This window comes from Oncorhynchus masou, chromosome 2 (genome assembly GCF_036934945.1).
Source record: "Oncorhynchus masou masou isolate Uvic2021 chromosome 2, UVic_Omas_1.1, whole genome shotgun sequence".
Taxonomy (NCBI): Eukaryota; Metazoa; Chordata; class Actinopteri; order Salmoniformes; family Salmonidae; genus Oncorhynchus; species Oncorhynchus masou.
Window position 1 is genome coordinate 3,549,972 of NC_088213.1, and position 18,238 is coordinate 3,568,209.

An 18,238-nucleotide genomic window follows, 5' to 3' on the forward strand; every position below is an offset into this window, starting at 1 on the left:
GGGAGAGACTGGGGTAGGCTGAGGAGAGACTGGGGTAGGCTGAGGAGAGACTGGGGTAGGCTGAGGGAGAGACTGGGGTAGGCTGAGGAGAGACTGGGGTAGGCTGAGGAGAGACTGGGGTAGGCTGAGGGAGAGACTGGGGTTGGCTGAGGAGAGACTGGGGTAGGCTGAGGGAGAGACTGGGGTAGGCTGAGGAGAGACTGGGGTAGGCTGAGGAGAGACTGGGGTAGGCTGAGGAGAGACTGGGGTAGACTGAGGGAGAGACTGGGGTAGGCTGAGGAGAGACTGGGGTAGGCTGAGGGAGAGACTGGGGTAGGCTGAGGAGAGACTGGGGTAGGCTGAGGAGAGACTGAGGAGAGACTGGGGTAGGCTGAGGAGAGACTGGGGTAGGCTGAGGAGAGACTGGGGTAGGCTGAGGAGAGACTGAGGAGAGACTGGGGTAGGCTGAGGAGAGACTGGGGTAGGCTGAGGGAGAGACTGGGGTAGGCTGAGGAGAGACTGGGGTAGGCTGAGGAGAGACTGGGGTAGGCTGAGGAGAGACTGGGGTAGGCTGAGGAGAGACTGAGGAGAGACTGGGGTAGGCTGAGGAGAGACTGGGGTAGGCTGAGGAGAGACTGGGGTAGGCTGAGGAGAGGCTGAGGAGAGACTGAGGAGAGACTGGGGTAGGCTGAGGAGAGACTGGGGTAGGCTGAGGAGAGACTGAGGAGAGACTGGGGTAGGCTGAGGAGAGACTGGGGTAGGCTGAGGAGAGGCTGAGGAGAGACTGGGGTAGGCTGAGGAGAGGCTGAGGAGAGACTGGGGTAGGCTGAGGAGAGACTGGGGTAGGCTGAGGAGAGGCTGAGGAGAGACTGGGGTAGGCTGGGGTAGGCTGAGGAGAGACTGGGGTAGGCTGAGGAGAGACTGGGGTAGGCTGAGGAGAGACTGGGGTAGGCTGAGGAGAGACTGGGGTAGGCTGAGGAGAGACTGGGGTAGGCTGAGGAGAGACTGGGGTAGGCTGAGGAGAGACTGGGGTAGGCTGAGGAGAGACTGGGGTAGGCTGAGGAGAGACTGGGGTAGGCTGAGGGAGAGACTGGGGTAGGCTGAGGAGAGACTGGGGTAGGCTGAGGAGAGACTGGGGTAGGCTGAGGAGAGACTGGGGTAGGCTGAGGGAGAGACTGGGGTAGGCTGAGGAGAGACTGGGGTAGGCTGAGGAGAGACTGGGGTAGGCTGAGGGAGAGACTGGGGTAGGCTGAGGAGAGACTGGGGTAGGCTGAGGAGAGACTGGGGTAGGCTGAGGAGAGACTGGGGTAGGCTGAGGAGAGACTGGGGTAGGCTGAGGGAGAGACTGGGGTAGGCTGAGGAGAGACTGGGGAGAGACTGGGGTAGGCTGAGGGAGAGACTGGGGTAGGCTGAGGGAGAGACTGGGGTAGGCTGAGGAGAGACTGGGGTAGGCTGAGGAGAGGCTGAGGAGAGACTGGGGTAGGCTGAGGGAGAGACTGGGGTAGGCTGAGGAGAGACTGGGGTAGGCTGAGGAGAGACTGGGGTAGGCTGAGGAGAGACTGGGGTAGGCTGAGGAGAGACTGGGGTAGGCTGAGGAGAGACTGGGGTAGGCTGAGGAGAGACTGGGGTAGGCTGAGGAGAGACTGGGGTAGGAGAGGAGAGACTGGGGTAGGCTGAGGAGAGACTGGGGTAGGCTGAGGGAGAGACTGGGGTAGGCTGAGGGAGAGACTGGGGTAGGCTGAGGAGAGACTGGGGTAGGCTGAGGAGAGACTGGGGTAGGCTGAGGAGAGACTGGGGTAGGCTGAGGAGAGGCTGAGGAGAGACTGGGGTAGGCTGAGGAGAGACTGGGGTAGGCTGAGGAGAGACTGGGGTAGGCTGAGGAGAGACTGGGGTAGGCTGAGGAGAGACTGGGGTAGGCTGAGGAGAGACTGGGGTAGGCTGAGGAGAGACTGGGGTAGGCTGAGGAGAGACTGGGGTAGGCTGAGGAGAGACTGGGGTAGGCTGAGGAGAGACTGGGGTAGGCTGAGGAGAGACTGGGGTAGGCTGAGGAGAGACTGGGGTAGGCTGAGGAGAGACTGGGGTAGGCTGAGGAGAGACTGGGGTAGGCTGAGGAGAGACTGGGGTAGGCTGAGGAGAGACTGGGGTAGGCTGAGGAGAGACTGGGGTAGGCTGAGGAGAGACTGGGGTAGGCTGAGGAGAGACTGGGGTAGGCTGAGGAGAGACTGGGGTAGGCTGAGGAGAGACTGGGGTAGGCTGAGGAGAGACTGGGGTAGGCTGAGGAGAGACTGGGGTAGGCTGAGGGAGAGACTGGGGTAGGCTGAGGAGAGACTGGGGTAGGCTGAGGAGAGACTGGGGTAGGCTGAGGAGAGACTGGGGTAGGCTGAGGAGAGACTGGGGTAGGCTGAGGAGAGACTGGGGTAGGCTGAGGAGAGACTGGGGTAGGCTGAGGGAGAGACTGGGGTAGGCTGAGGAGAGACTGGGGTAGGCTGAGGAGAGACTGGGGTAGGCTGAGGAGAGACTGGGGTAGGCTGAGGAGAGACTGGGGTAGGCTGAGGAGAGACTGGGGTAGGCTGAGGAGAGACTGGGGTAGGCTGAGGGAGAGACTGGGGTAGGCTGAGGGAGAGACTGGGGTAGGCTGAGGAGAGACTGGGGTAGGCTGAGGAGAGACTGGGGTAGGCTGAGGAGAGACTGGGGTAGGCTGAGGAGAGACTGGGGTAGGCTGAGGAGAGACTGGGGTAGGCTGAGGAGAGACTGGGGTAGGCTGAGGAGAGACTGGGGTAGGCTGAGGAGAGACTGGGGTAGGCTGAGGAGAGACTGGGGTAGGCTGAGGAGAGACTGGGGTAGGCTGAGGAGAGACTGGGGTAGGCTGAGGAGAGACTGGGGTAGGCTGAGGAGAGACTGGGGTAGGCTGAGGAGAGACTGGGGTAGGCTGAGGAGAGACTGGGGTAGGCTGAGGAGAGACTGGGGTAGGCTGAGGAGAGACTGGGGTAGGCTGAGGAGAGACTGGGGTAGGCTGAGGAGAGACTGGGGTAGGCTGAGGAGAGACTGGGGTAGGCTGAGGAGAGACTGGGGTAGGCTGAGGAGAGACTGGGGTAGGCTGAGGAGAGACTGGGGTAGGCTGAGGAGGCTGAGACTGGGGTAGGCTGAGGAGAGACTGGGGTAGGCTGAGGAGAGACTGGGGTAGGCTGAGGAGAGACTGGGGTAGGCTGAGGAGAGACTGGGGTAGGCTGAGGAGAGACTGAGGAGGCTGAGAGAGACTGGGGTAGGCTGAGGAGAGACTGGGGTAGGCTGAGGAGAGACTGGGGTAGGCTGAGGAGAGACTGGGGTAGGCTGAGGAGAGACTGGGGTAGGCTGAGGAGAGACTGGGGTAGGCTGAGGAGAGACTGGGGTAGGCTGAGGAGAGACTGGGGTAGGCTGAGGAGAGACTGGGGTAGGCTGAGGAGAGACTGGGGTAGGCTGAGGAGAGACTGGGGTAGGCTGAGGAGAGACTGGGGTAGGCTGAGGAGAGACTGGGGTAGGCTGAGGAGAGACTGGGGTAGGCTGAGGAGAGACTGGGGTAGGCTGAGGAGAGACTGGGGTAGGCTGAGGAGAGACTGGGGTAGGCTGAGGAGAGACTGGGGTAGGCTGAGGAGAGACTGGGGTAGGCTGAGGAGAGAGACTGGGGTAGGCTGAGGAGAGACTGGGGTAGGCTGAGGAGAGACTGGGGTAGGCTGAGGAGAGACTGGGGTAGGCTGAGGAGAGACTGGGGTAGGCTGAGGAGAGACTGGGGTAGGCTGAGGAGAGACTGGGGTAGGCTGAGGAGAGACTGGGGTAGGCTGAGGAGAGACTGGGGTAGGCTGAGGAGAGACTGGGGTAGGCTGAGGAGAGACTGGGGTAGGCTGAGGAGAGACTGGGGTAGGCTGAGGAGAGACTGGGGTAGGCTGAGGAGAGACTGGGGTAGACTGAAGGAGAGACTGGGGTAGGCTGAGGAGAGACTGGGGTAGGCTGAGGAGAGACTGGGGTAGGCTGAGGGAGAGACTGGGACCTGAAACATTTCTGGGTGGGGTGGATGAGGTTTGGACTGAACTGACTGAACAGTTTTGTGAGAGGTGTATCAGCTCGCTTCACTTTAGGAAATCCATGAGTCCATTTGGAGTAGATGACATTGATACTGTATGTGCACAGAGTATTTTGTGAGTGTGGTATTTAAGGAAATAGGATACTTCAAGTTAAGGTCATAGTACTAGCAGCAGCTGCACCTATTCCTCGCAATGTTTGCCTTCACTCACTGTATAACAGTTGACAAACTTGTTGGCCACTACTGACTGAGAAACTGTCAGATTAGGGAGAGAGGGCAATGAGGACATAAAACAAATATAATCATGATTGATAGAAATGACTCTGTAACACATTTCGTCTGGTGTTTTGATATGCCTGATTTAATCCAAGGCATTGGATATATCGTAGTTCGGCTTAAGTGCCAAAGCTCACCTGGAAGAAAAAGTTATTTAACCTCTATGGGAACCGTGACCCTCCCAGGACATAGACATGTTTTATATGAGCAGAAAGCTTAAATTCTTGTTAATCTAACCGCACGGTCCAATTTATAGTAGCTATTACAGGGAAAAATGACCATGCAATTGTTTGAGGAGAGTGCACAAGTTATGTAGTTGAAAATGCGTCAATTGGCCAATTAGGCACATTTGGGCAGACTTGATACAACAGTTTGTACAGTAATGCAACGGTTCATTGGATCAGTCTAAAAATTTGCACATACACTGCTGCCATCTAGTGGCCAAAATCTAAATTGGGTCATAATGGCCTTTCTCTTTCAAAGATGATTGAACAACATTGTATTTTAATAGAAAACACGTTTTTTTTTATTTTGTATTCTCATTTACCAGATCTAATGTGTTATATTCTCCTACATTCATTTCACATTTCCACAAACTCCTAAGTGTTTCCTTTCAAATGGTATCAAGAATATGCATATCCTTACTTCAGCTCCTGAGCTCCAGGCAGTTAGATTTGGGTACGTCATTTTAGGCGAGAATTTTTAAAAAGGTTTCGAAACCATTTGCACCTATGACGCAATGTTTTATTTTCAACAGAGCTGTGCAATGTTGTCAGCTTGGGCCATTAGTTTACCTCCAGTCTAGAACAGATTATTATACACTTGGATACGTCCAGTAATTATTTGTTGCAATAATTGTCATTCCTGGTTTGCTGTGTCATCCAATGCAGTAAGGGGGTTCTGTGCTTGTAACTCAAAGCTATCCAGTCGAGTCAGAATCAAACACTCCTCTGTTCTCCTATCCTCTCCTCTCCTCTCATACTCCCTCTTTTTCTCTCCTCATTGGCACCAACCTGAAACTATGCCATTATTTCTTCCAGCCCCCCCTCTCCCACCTCCCTTGCTCTCTCTCTCCTCCCCTCTCCCCCTTGCTCTCTGTCTCTCCCCCCTCTCTCTTACCCTCTCCCCCTTGCTCTCTGTCTCTCCCCCCTCTCTCTACACCTCTCCCCTTGCTCTCTGTCTCTCCCCCTCTCTCTCACCCTCTCCCCCTTGCTCTGTCTGTCCCCCCCTCTCTCTCTCTCACCCTCTCCCCCTTGCTCTCTCTCTCCTCCCCTCTCTCTCACCCTCTCCCCCTTGCTCTCTGCCTCTTCCCTCCCCCTCTCTCCCCCTTGCTCTCTCTCTCTCAGCCTCTCCCCTTGCGCTCTCTCTCCCCTCTCTCTCACCCTCTCCCCCTTGCTCTCCGTCTCTCCCCACCTCCCCCTTGCTCTGTCTCCCCCTCTCTCTCTCTCTCTCACCCCTTGCTCTCTCCCTCTCCCCCCTCTCTCTGCACACATCTGTACCAGTCATAAGTGTTGTCCAGGGATGATGTAGTGCAGTGTGATCTCATCCAGTCAGATATTAGTAATTCTCTCTGGCTGTAATTAGGCTCTGGGATCTGACCTACCAGGTGATGGTCTGCCATGTTAGAAACACATCATTTATGCTGCCTTGGAGACTTCCTCTCTGTGGGCCTTTTGGTCAAACGTGGAAGGAAACAGGAGGCCATCTAGGGCACTGCTTCTGTCTGCCAGCCAGCCAGCCAGTCAGTCAGCATCTGTCTGTCTGTCTGCCTGCCAGTCAGTCAGTCAGCCAGTCAGTCAGTGATTGAGTGGGGGTTGGGTCCTGAGGACCAAGCCTCAGGACTACCGGGCATGATGACTCCTTGCTGTCCCCAGTCCACCTGGCCATGCTGCTGCTCCAATTTCAACTGTTCTGCCTGTGATTATTATTATTTGACCATGCTGGTCATCTATGAACATTTGAACATCTTGGCCATGTTCTGTTATAATCTCCACCCGGCACAGCCAGAAGAGGACTGGCCACCCCACATAGACTGGTTCCTCTCTATGTTTCTTCCTAGGTTTTGGCCTTTCTAGGGAGTTTTTCCTAGCCACCGTGCTTCTACACCTGCATTGCTTGATGTTTGGGGTTTTAGGCTGGGTTTCTGTACAGCACTTTGAGATATCAGCTGATGTATGAAGGGCTATATAAAAAAATAAACATTTTCTTTTTTTAGAAAACCAGTTGTATAAACCTTAGATAATTAGAGAAGGGTAAAGATCATTTAGAAAACCATCCGTATAAATCTCAGAGAATTAGAGAAGGGTAGAGATCATTTAGAAAACCATCCGTATAAATCTCAGAGAATTAGAGAAGGGTAGAGATCATTTAGAAAACCCTCCGTATAAATCTCAGAGAATTAGAGAAGAACTTGAGTAAAGACCATTAGCTCTGTTTTACTCGTTGTCTTTGCGAAGGGAAAACTACATGGTACGTTGGGAGTGGCTCTTTTTATGTTAAAAGTGAGATGTACATATAGTTTGATGTAGTAGTCTTGTCCATACACATGTAATAACACATTAGGCTGATTCATCATTACTCATAGAACGTGTTTCATTGATTATTGATGTAATCACGCTGACCTGGGTGATTGAAAGGCTATTATTCATGGCTCACATCAACACCATTATCCCAGGAAACCCTAGACCCACTACAATTCGCATACCGCCCCAACAGATCCACAGATGACGTCATCTCTATTGCACTCCACACTGCCCTTTCCCACCTGGACAAAAGAAACACCTACGTGGGAATGTTGTTCATTGACTACAGCTCGGAGTTCAACACCATAGTGCCCTCAAAGCTCATCAATAAGCTAAGGACCCTGGGACTAAACACCTCCCTCTGCAACTGGATCCTGGACTTCCTGACTGGCCGTCCTGCAGGTGGTGAGGGAAGGTAACAACACAACTGCCTCGCAGATCCTCAACACGAGGGCCCCTCAGGGGTGTGTGCTCAGTCCCCTCCTGTACTCCCTGTTCAACCATGACTGCATGGCCAAACACGACTCCAACACCCTCATTAAATTTGCTGACGACAAAACTGTGGTAGGCCTGATCACCAACAACGACGAGACGGCCTACAGGGAGGAGGTGTGGGCCCTCGGAGTGTGGTGTCAGGAAAATAACCTCACACTCAACGTCAACAAAACTAAGGAGATGATTGTGGACTTCAGGAAACAGCAGAGGGAACACCCCCCTATCCACATCGATGGAACAGTAGTGGAGAGAGTAGCAAGTTTTAAGTTCCTCGGCATACACATCACAGACAAACTGAATTGGTCCACTCACACAGACAGCATCGTGAAGAAGGCGCAGCAGCGCCTCTTCAACCTCAGGAGGCTGAAGAAATTCGGCTTGTCACCAAAAGCACTCGCAAACTTCTACAGATGCACAATCGAGAGCATCCTGGCGGGCTGTATCACCGCCTGGTACGGCAACTGCTCCGCCCTCAACCGTAAGGCTCTCCAGAGGGTAGTGAGGTCTGCACAACGCATAATCGGGGGCAAACTACCTGCCCTCCAGGACACCTACACCACCCGATGTTACAGGAAGGCCATAAAGATCATCAAGGACAACACCCACCCGAGCCACTGCCTGTTCACCCCGCTATCATCCAGAAGGCGAGGTCAGTACAGGTGCATCAAAGCTGGGACCGAGAGACTGAAAAACAGCTTCTATCTCAAGGCCATCAGACTGTTAAACAGCCACCACTAACATTGAGTGGCTGCTGCCAACACACTGACACTGACTCAAGTCCAGCCACTTTAATAATGGGAATTGATGGGAAATGATGTAAATATATCACTAGCCACTTTAAACAATGCTACCTTATTTAATGTTACTTACCCTACATTATTCATCTCATATGCATACGTATATACTGTACTCTATATCATCGACTGCATCCTTATGTAATACATGTATCACTAGCCACTTTAACTATGCCACTTTGTTTACATACTCATCTCACATGTATATACTGTACTCGATACCATCTACTGTATCTTGCCTATGCTGCTCTGTACCATCACTCATTCATATATCCTTATGTACATATTCTTTATCCCCTTACACTGTGTATAAGACAGTAGATTAGGAATTGTTAGTTAGATTACTTGTTGGTTATTACTGCATTGACGGAACTAGAAGCACAAGCATTTCGCTACACTCGCATTAACATTTGCTAACCATGTGTATGTGCCAAATAAAATTTGATTTGATTTGATTTGATTCATAGACAACACCGGTTAGTTGAGGTAGTATGTACATGTAGGTAGAGTTATTAATGTGACTATGCATAGATGATAAAAACAGAGAGTAGCAGTGGTGTGGAGAGGGGGGGGCAATGCAAATAGTCTGGGTAGCCATTTGACTAGATGTTCAGGAGTCTTATGGCTTGGGGGGTAGAAGCTATTTAGAAGCCTCTTGGACCTAGACTTGGCGCTCCGGTACCGCTTGCCGTGCGGTAGCAGAGAGAACAGTCTATGACTCGGGTGGCTGGAGTATTTGACAATTTTTTAGGGCTTTTCTCTGTTCTTGTTCTCATTAAAGCCCCTGTGTGTTTGTGGCGATGCAGCGAGCTGCTTTAATGAGCAGTCTGTCCTGCGCTTCACATTACAGCCTGATGACCTGCACTTCTTCCTCCCTTCTGGTTGCGTTCCCTTCGGGCTGTTGAGGAACGCTCATCATGGCTCATTATTAGCTCATTCTGGCCCCGCGATGGAGAGATGAGAGGAAAGCAGGAAGAGGGTCGAGGAAAGCAGAGGAAACAGATGTCCAACCTCCACACCTCTGTGATGAACAAAAGCTCTGGAGCAGAGATCTCCATAACCTCTGAACAACCCCTCAAATTACTACTGCTGCTGGCCCACTACAGCCAACTAGCTGGACACTACTATTACTACTGCTTCTGGCCCCCTACAGCCACCTAGCTGGACACTACTACTACTACTGCTGCTGACCCACTACAGCCACCTAGATGGACACTACTATTACTACTGCTGCTGGCCCCCTACAGCCACCTAGCTGGACACTACTACTACTACTGCTTCTGGCCCCCTACAGCCACCTAGCTGGACACTACTACTACTACTGCTGCTGGCCCCCTACAGCCACCTAGCTGGACACTACTACTACTACTGCTGCTGGCCCCCTACAGCCACCTAGCTGGACACTACTATTACTACTGCTGCTGGCCCCCTACAGCCACCTAGCTGGACACTACTACTACTACTGCTGCTGGCCCACTACAGCCACCTAGCTGGACACTACTATTACTACTGCTGCTGGCCCCCTACAGCCACCTAGCTGGACACTACTACTACTACTGCTGCTGGCCCCCTACAGCCACCTAGCTGGACACTACTACTACTACTGCTGCTGGCCCACTACAGCCACCTAGCTGGACACTACTACTACTACTACTGCTGGCCCACTACAGCCACCTAGCTGGACACTACTATTACTACTGCTGGTCCACTACAGCCACCTAGCTGGACACTACTATTACTACTGCTGCTGGCCCCCTACAGCCACCTAGCTGGACACTACTACTACTACTGCTGCTGGCCCACTACAGCCACCTAGCTGGACACTACTATTACTACTGCTGCTGGCCCACTACAGCCACCTAGCTGGACACTACTATTACTACTGGCCCACTGCAGCCACCTAGCTGGACACTACTATTACTACTGCTGCTGGCCCACTACAGCCACCTAGCTGGACACTACTATTACTACTGCTGGCCCACTACAGCCACCTAGCTGGAAACTACTATTACTACTGCTGCTGGCCCACTACAGCCACCTAGCTGGACACTACTATTACTACTGGCCCACTACAGCCACCTAGCTGGACACTACTATTACTACTGCTGGCCCACTACAGCCACCTAGCTGGACACTACTATTACTACTACTGCTGGCCCACTACAGCCACCTAGCTGGACACTACTATTACTACTGCTGGTCCACTACAGCCACCTAGCTGGACACTACTATTACTACTACTGCTGGCCCACTACAGCCACCTAGCGGGACACTACTATTACTACTGCTGGCCCACTACAGCCACCTAGCTGGACACTACTACTACTGCTGGCCCACTACAGCCACCTAGCTGGACACTACTATTACTACTGCTGGCCCACTACAGCCACCTAGCTGGACACTACTATTACTACTGCTGCTGGCCCACTACAGCCACCTAGCTGGACACTACTATTACTACTACTGCTGGCCCACTACAGCCACCTAGCTGGACACTACTATTACTACTGCTGCTGGCCCACTACAGCCACCTAGCTGGACACTACTACTACTACTGCTGCTGGCCCCCTACAGCCACCTAGCTGGACACTACTATTACTACTGCTGCTGGCCCACTACAGCCACCTAGCTGGACACTACTACTACTACTGCTGCTGGCCCTGGACACTACAGCCACCTAGCTGGACACTACTACTACTACTACTGCTGGCCCACTACAGCCACCTAGCTGGACACTACTATTACTACTGCTGGTCCACTACAGCCACCTAGCTGGACACTACTATTACTACTGCTGCTGGCCCCCTACAGCCACCTAGCTGGACACTACTACTACTACTGCTGCTGGCCCACTACAGCCACCTAGCTGGACACTACTATTACTACTGCTGCTGGCCCACTACAGCCACCTAGCTGGACACTACTATTACTACTGGCCCACTACAGCCACCTAGCTGGACACTACTATTACTACTGCTGCTGGCCCACTACAGCCACCTAGCTGGACACTACTATTACTACTGCTGGCCCACTACAGCCACCTAGCTGGAAACTACTATTACTACTGCTGCTGGCCCACTACAGCCACCTAGCTGGACACTACTATTACTACTGGCCCACTACAGCCACCTAGCTGGACACTACTATTACTACTGCTGGCCCACTACAGTCACCTAGCTGGACACTACTATTACTACTACTGCTGGCCCACTACAGCCACCTAGCTGGACACTACTATTACTACTGCTGGTCCACTACAGCCACCTAGCTGGACACTACTATTACTACTACTGCTGGCCCACTACAGCCACCTAGCTGGACACTACTATTACTACTGCTGGTCCACTACAGTCACCTAGCTGGACACTACTATTACTACTACTGCTGGCCCACTACAGCCACCTAGCTGGACACTACTATTACTACTACTGCTGGCCCACTACAGCCACCTAGCTGGACACTACTATTACTACTACTGCTGGCCCACTACAGCCACCTAGCTGGACACTACTATTACTACTACTGCTGGCCCACTACAGCCACCTAGCTGGACACTACTATTACTACTACTGCTGGCCCACTACAGCCACCTAGCTGGACACTACTATTACTACTACTGCTGGCCCACTACAGCCACCTAGCTGGACACTACTATTACTACTACTGCTGGCCCACTACAGCCACCTAGCTGGACACTACTATTACTACTGCTGGTCCACTACAGTCACCTAGCTGGACACTACTATTACTACTACTGCTGGCCCACTACAGCCACCTAGCTGGACACTACTATTACTACTGCTGGTCCACTACAGCCACCTAGCTGGACACTACTATTACTACTGCTGCTGGCCCACTACAGCCACCTAGCTGGACACTACTATTACTACTGCTGCTGGCCCACTACAGCCACCTAGCTGGACACTACTACTACTGCTGGCCCACTACAGCCACCTAGCTGGACACTACTATTACTACTGCTGGTCCACTACAGCCACCTAGCTGGACACTACTATTACTACTACTGCTGGCCCACTACAGCCACCTAGCGGGACACTACTATTACTACTGCTGGCCCACTACAGCCACCTAGCTGGACACTACTACTACTGCTGGCCCACTACAGCCACCTAGCTGGACACTACTATTACTACTGCTGGCCCACTACAGCCACCTAGCTGGACACTACTATTACTACTGCTGCTGGCCCACTACAGCCACCTAGCTGGACACTACTATTACTACTACTGCTGGCCCACTACAGCCACCTAGCTGGACACTACTATTACTACTGCTGCTGGCCCACTACAGCCACCTAGCTGGACACTACTATTACTACTACTGCTGGCCCACTACAGCCACCTAGCTGGACACTACTATTACTACTGCTGGCCCACTACAGCCACCTAGCTGGACACTACTATTACTACTGCTGCTGGCCCACTACAGCCACCTAGCTGGACACTACTATTACTACTGCTGGCCCACTACAGCCACCTAGCTGGACACTACTATTACTACTGCTGCTGGCCCACTACAGCCACCTAGCTGGACACTACTATTACTACTACTGCTGGCCCACTACAGCCACCTAGCTGGACACTACTATTACTACTGCTGCTGGCCCACTACAGCCACTTAGATGGACACTACTACTACTACTGCTGCTGGCCCACGACATCCACCTAGCTGGACACTACTATTACTACTGGCCCACTACAGCCATCTAGATGGACACTACTGCTGCTGGCCCACTACAGCCACCTAGCTGGACACTACTATTACTACTGCTGCTGGCCCACTACAGCCACCTAGCTGGACACTACTATTACTACTGCTGCTGGCCCACTACAGCCACCTAGCTGGACACTACTATTACTACTGCTGCTGGCCCCCTACAGCCACCTAGCTGGACACTACTATTACTACTGCTGCTGGCCCACTACAGCCACCTAGCTGGACACTACTATTACTACTGCTGCTGGCCCACTACAGCCACCTAGCTGGACACTACTATTACTACTGCTGCTGGCCCACTACAGCCACCTAGCTGGACACTACTATTACTACTACTGCTGGCCCACTACAGCCACCTAGCTGGACACTACTATTACTACTGCTGCTGGCCCACTACAGCCACCTAGCTGGACACTACTACTACTACTGCTGGCCCACTACAGCCACCTAGCTGGACAGTACTACTACTGCTGCTGGCCCACTACAGCCACTTAGCTGGACACTACTATTACTACTGCTGCTGGCCCACTACAGCCACTTAGATGGACACTACTACTACTACTGCTGCTGGCCCCCTACAGCCACCTAGCTGGACACTACTATTACTACTGCTGCTGGCCCACTACAGCCACCTAGCTGGACACTACATTTACATTTACATTTAAGTCATTTAGCAGACGCTCTTATCCAGAGCGACTTACAAATTGGTGAATTCACCTTCTGACATCCAGTGGAACAGCCACTTTACAATAGTGCATCTAAATCATTAAGGGGGGGGGGTGGTGAGAAGGATTACTTATCCTATCCTAGGTATTCCTTGAAGAGGTGGGGTTTCAGGTGTCTCCGGAAGGTGGTGATTGACTCCGCTGTCCTGGCGTCGTGAGGGAGTTTGTTCCACCATTGGGGGCCAGAGCAGCGAACAGTTTTGACTGGGCTGAGCGGGAACTGTACTTCCTCAATGGTAGGGAGGCGAGCAGGCCAGAGGTGGATGAACGCAGTGCCCTTGCTTGGGTGTAGGGCCTGATCAGAGCCTGGAGGTACTGCGGTGCCGTTCCCCTCACAGCTCCGTAGGCAAGCACCATGGTCTTGTAGCGGATGCGAGCTTCAACTGGAAGCCAGTGGAGAGAGCGGAGGAGCGGGGTGACGTGAGAGAACTTGGGAAGGTTGAACACCAGACGGGCTGCGGCGTTCTGGATGAGTTGTAGGGTTTAATGGCACAGGCAGGGAGCCCAGCCAACAGCGAGTTGCAGTAATCCAGACGGGAGATGACAAGTGCCTGGATTAGGACCTGCGCCGCTTCCTGTGTGAGGCAGGGTCGTACTCTGCGGATGTTGTAGAGCATGAACCTACAGGAACGGGCCACCGCCATGATGTTGGTTGAGAACGACAGGGTGTTGTCCAGGATCACGCCAAGGTTCTTAGCGCTCTGGGAGGAGGACACAATGGAGTTGTCAACCGTGATGGCGAGATCATGGAACGGGCAGTCCTTCCCCGGGAGGAAGAGCAGCTCCGTCTTGCCGAGGTTCAGCTTGAGGTGGTGATCCGTCATCCACACTGATATGTCTGCCAGACATGCAGAGATGCGATTCGCCACCTGGTCATCAGAAGGGGGAAAGGAGAAGATTAATTGTGTGTCGTCTGCATAGCAATGATAGGAGAGACCATGTGAGGTTATGACAGAGCCAAGTGACTTGGTGTATAGCGAGAATAGGAGAGGGCCTAGAACAGAGCCCTGGGGGACACCAGTGGTGAGAGCGCGTGGCGAGGAGACAGATTCTCGCCACGCCACCTGGTAGGAGCGACCTGTCAGGTAGGACGCAATCCAAGCGTGGGCCGCGCCGGAGATGCCCAACTCGGAGAGGGTGGAGAGGAGGATCTGATGGTTCACAGTATCGAAGGCAGCCGATAGGTCTAGAAGGATGAGAGCAGAGGAGAGAGAGTTAGCTTTAGCAGTGCGGAGCGCCTCCGTGATGCAGAGAAGAGCAGTCTCAGTTGAATGACTAGTCTTGAAACCTGACTGATTTGGATCAAGAAGGTCATTCTGAGAGAGATAGCGGGAGAGCTGGCCAAGGACGGCACATTCAAGAGTTTTGGAGAGAAAAGAAAGAAGGGATACTGGTCTGTAGTTGTTGACATCGGAGGGATCGAGTGTAGGTTTTTTCAGAAGGGGTGCAACTCTCGCTCTCTTGAAGACGGAAGGGACGTAGCCAGCGGTCAGGGATGAGTTGATGAGCGAGGTGAGGTAAGGGAGAAGGTCCCCGGAAATGGTCTGGAGAAGAGAGGAGGGGATACTACTATTACTACTGCTGCTGGCCCACTACAGCCACCTAGCTGGACACTACTACTACTACTACCGCTGCTGGCCCACTACAGCCACCTAGCTGGAGACTGGGAAAAACTGGTACTACTACTTCTACTGGTACTACTACTACTATTGCTATTACTACTACAACCACTACTACCACCACCAATACTACTACCACTACTGGTACTACTACCACCACCAATACTACTACTACTACTACTACTGGTACTACTACTACTACCACCACCACCAATACTACTACTACCACCACCACCACCAATACTACTACTACTACTATACTATTACTACTATACTACTACTACTACTTCTACTGGTCCTACTACTACTGGTACTACAACAACAACTACTACTACTACTACTTCTACTGGTACTACTACTACGACTATACTACTACTCCAACAACAACAACACCAACTGTCTGTACTATTACAACCATTACAGACTTATCATTCAATACATTATTTGAAGGGTCACTAATGATCGAGTTTCATCAATACCTTTGAATGAATGTGTGAAGATGCCAATCCCTTTCTATTTTATCATGTAAACGGACCACAACGTTGCCATGGGCCTGACACCCTTCCCTGACGACAGCCATCAGGGCGAAGGGGCAAGGCTAGACAACGCAGTGGAACAAACAATTACTCAACCATCACATCTCTCAGTCTCTCAGGGTGGAGGGAAGAGGGGAGTGGAGGATGGAGGGATGAATGGAGGGAAGAGGGGGGTGGAGGATGGAGGGAAGAGGGGAGTGGAGGATGGAGGGATGAATGGAGGGAAGAGGGGGGTGGAGGATGGAGGGAAGAGGGGAGTGGAGGATGGAGGGATGAACAGAGGGAAGAGGAGTGGAGGATGGAAGGAAGAGGGGGGTGGAGGATGGAGGGATGAACGGAGGGAAGAGGAGGGTGGAGGATGGAGGGAAGAGGGGAGTGGAGGATGGAGGGAAGAGGGGGTGGAGGATGGAAGGGATGAACAGAGGGAAGAGGAGTGGAGGATGGAAGGAAGAGGGGGTGGAGGGGATGGAGGGATGAACGGAGGGAAGAGGAGGGTGGAGGATGGAGGGAAGAGGGGAGTGGAGGATGGAGGGAAGAGGGGAGTGGAGGATGGAGGGATGAACAGAGGGAAGAGGAGGGTGGAGGATGGAGGGAAGAGGGGAGTGGAGGATGGAGGGAAGAGGGGAGTGGAGGATGGAGGGATGAACGGAGGGAAGAGGAGGGTGGAGGATGGAGGGAAGAGGGGAGTGGAGGATGGAGGGAAGAGGGGAGTGGAGGATGGAGGGGAGTGGAGGATGGAGGGATGAACGGAGGGAAGAGGAGGGTGGAGGATGGAGGGAAGAGGGGAGTGGAGGATGGAGGGAAGAGGGGAGTGGAGGATGGAGGGATGAACGGAGGGAAGAGGTGGGTGGAGGATGGAGGGAAGAGGGGAGTGGAGGATGGAGGAAGAGGGGGAGTGGAGGATGGAGGGATGAACGGAGGGAAGATGGAGGGAAGAGGGGGGTGGAGGATGGAGGGGGAGTGGAGGATGAAGGGAAGAGGGGGTGGAGGATGGAGGGGGGGGGTGGAGTGGAGGATGAAGGGAAGAGCGGGGTGGAGGATGGAGGGGAGTGGAGGATGAAGGGAAGAGGGGGGTGGAGGATGGAGGGGAGTGGAGGATGGAGGGAAGAGGGGGTGGAGGATGGAGGGAAGAGGAGGGTGGAGGGAAGAGGGGAGTGGAGGATGGAGGAGGGTGGAGGGGAAGAGGGGAGTGGAGGATGGAGGGAAGAGGGGGTGGAGGATGGAGGGAAGAGGAGGGTGGAGGGAAGAGGGGAGTGGAGGATGGAGGGAAGAGGGGGTGGAGGATGGAGGAAGAGGAGGGTGGAGGATGAAAAGGTCTTCAGGTCAGTAAATGCCATCAGAAACAGCAGCGTAACTGTGTATTTCAGTCTCGTGTTGTGCTCCACGCCGTTACCGTGACGACTGCAACAAACACACTGGTAGGCCTACTGACCAGCCCACTACTACCAAGAAAGACAGACAAATGATGTTTCTATGGAAACCAGCAATAGCAAATAGAAAGAAGAAGAAAAAACCCGCCAGGCCCCCGGGGGCGGCGCAACGATAAGCGCAACAATCTGTCCGGAGCACATTCCTTCTGTGAAGTTAAAACGCTGGGTGCTCGGGCACGTGGTACCGCCTAGTGAGTACGGCTTGCATCCCAAATGGCTCCCTGTTACCTACTTCTGACCAGGGGCCCTATCAAACGTAGTGCACTGTATAGGGAATAGAGAGCCATTTGGGATGTTATCAATACATCACAGCTTTGATAAAGAGAATCTGTGCAGAGAAACGTTTGTGAGTGTGAGAGTGTGTGTGTGTGTGTTAGAGAGTGTGCGTGTGTGTGTTAGAGAGAGTGTGTGTGTGTGTGATCGTTAGAGAGTGTGTGTGTGTGTTAGAGAGTGTGTGTGTGTGTGTTAGAGAGTGTGCGTGTGTGTTAGAGAGTGTGCGTGTGTGTGTGTGAGAGAGTGTGTGTGTGTGTGTTAGAGAGAGTGTGTGTGTGTGTGTGTGTGTGTGTGTGTGTGTGTGTGTGTGTGTTAGAGAGAGTGTGTGTGATGCTCTGCGGGCAGGAAGCATGTTTGACCTGCAGAAAGGAGGACTGTCAGCACACCTGTGCTGCTAATCTACCTGCAACGGAGGAACAAACTCAGGGTTTGAAATGGAATCCCTGATGAATGTGCATTGACAAAACTGTTGGTTTGACACATATTAAACACATTGTTGAATCATGCATGAATACCGTACCAACGTGCCGCACACCACGTCGGTGTCCCACAATTCACCCTATTTCCTGTATAGCGCACTACTTTAGGGAATAGGGTGCTGCACTACACAGGGAATAGGGAGCCATTTGGGATCATGCATGAACATGAGCAGTAAAGGACTACAAACAGCCCAGTCATGCCGGAAGGTGGCAGCGGGCAGGATACTTAGCAACAGCACAAAACAAATTTCAACATCACACTGTCCTACGCTGACACCATCGACCACACACATCCTCTGATTCCTCCGCCCAACCA

The 18,238-nt window shown here is 52.9% G+C and overlaps 1 protein-coding gene and 1 pseudogene across 1 annotated transcript; one reads left to right on the forward strand and one right to left on the reverse strand.

Moving 5' to 3' along the window:
• Positions 1–2,765: 2,765 nt before the first annotated feature.
• On the reverse strand, positions 2,766–3,331 carry LOC135553316 (uncharacterized; the record flags this gene model as incomplete). The annotated part of the gene is made up of 2 exons (XM_064985481.1): positions 2,766–3,133; positions 3,238–3,331. Coding segments are annotated over 2 exons (462 nt in total), but the record flags the coding sequence as incomplete, so codon positions are not given.
• Positions 3,332–7,344: 4,013 nt separating this feature from the next.
• The window catches only part of LOC135552176 (uncharacterized), a 47,930-nt pseudogene continuing 37,036 nt past the window's right edge, over positions 7,345–18,238 (forward strand).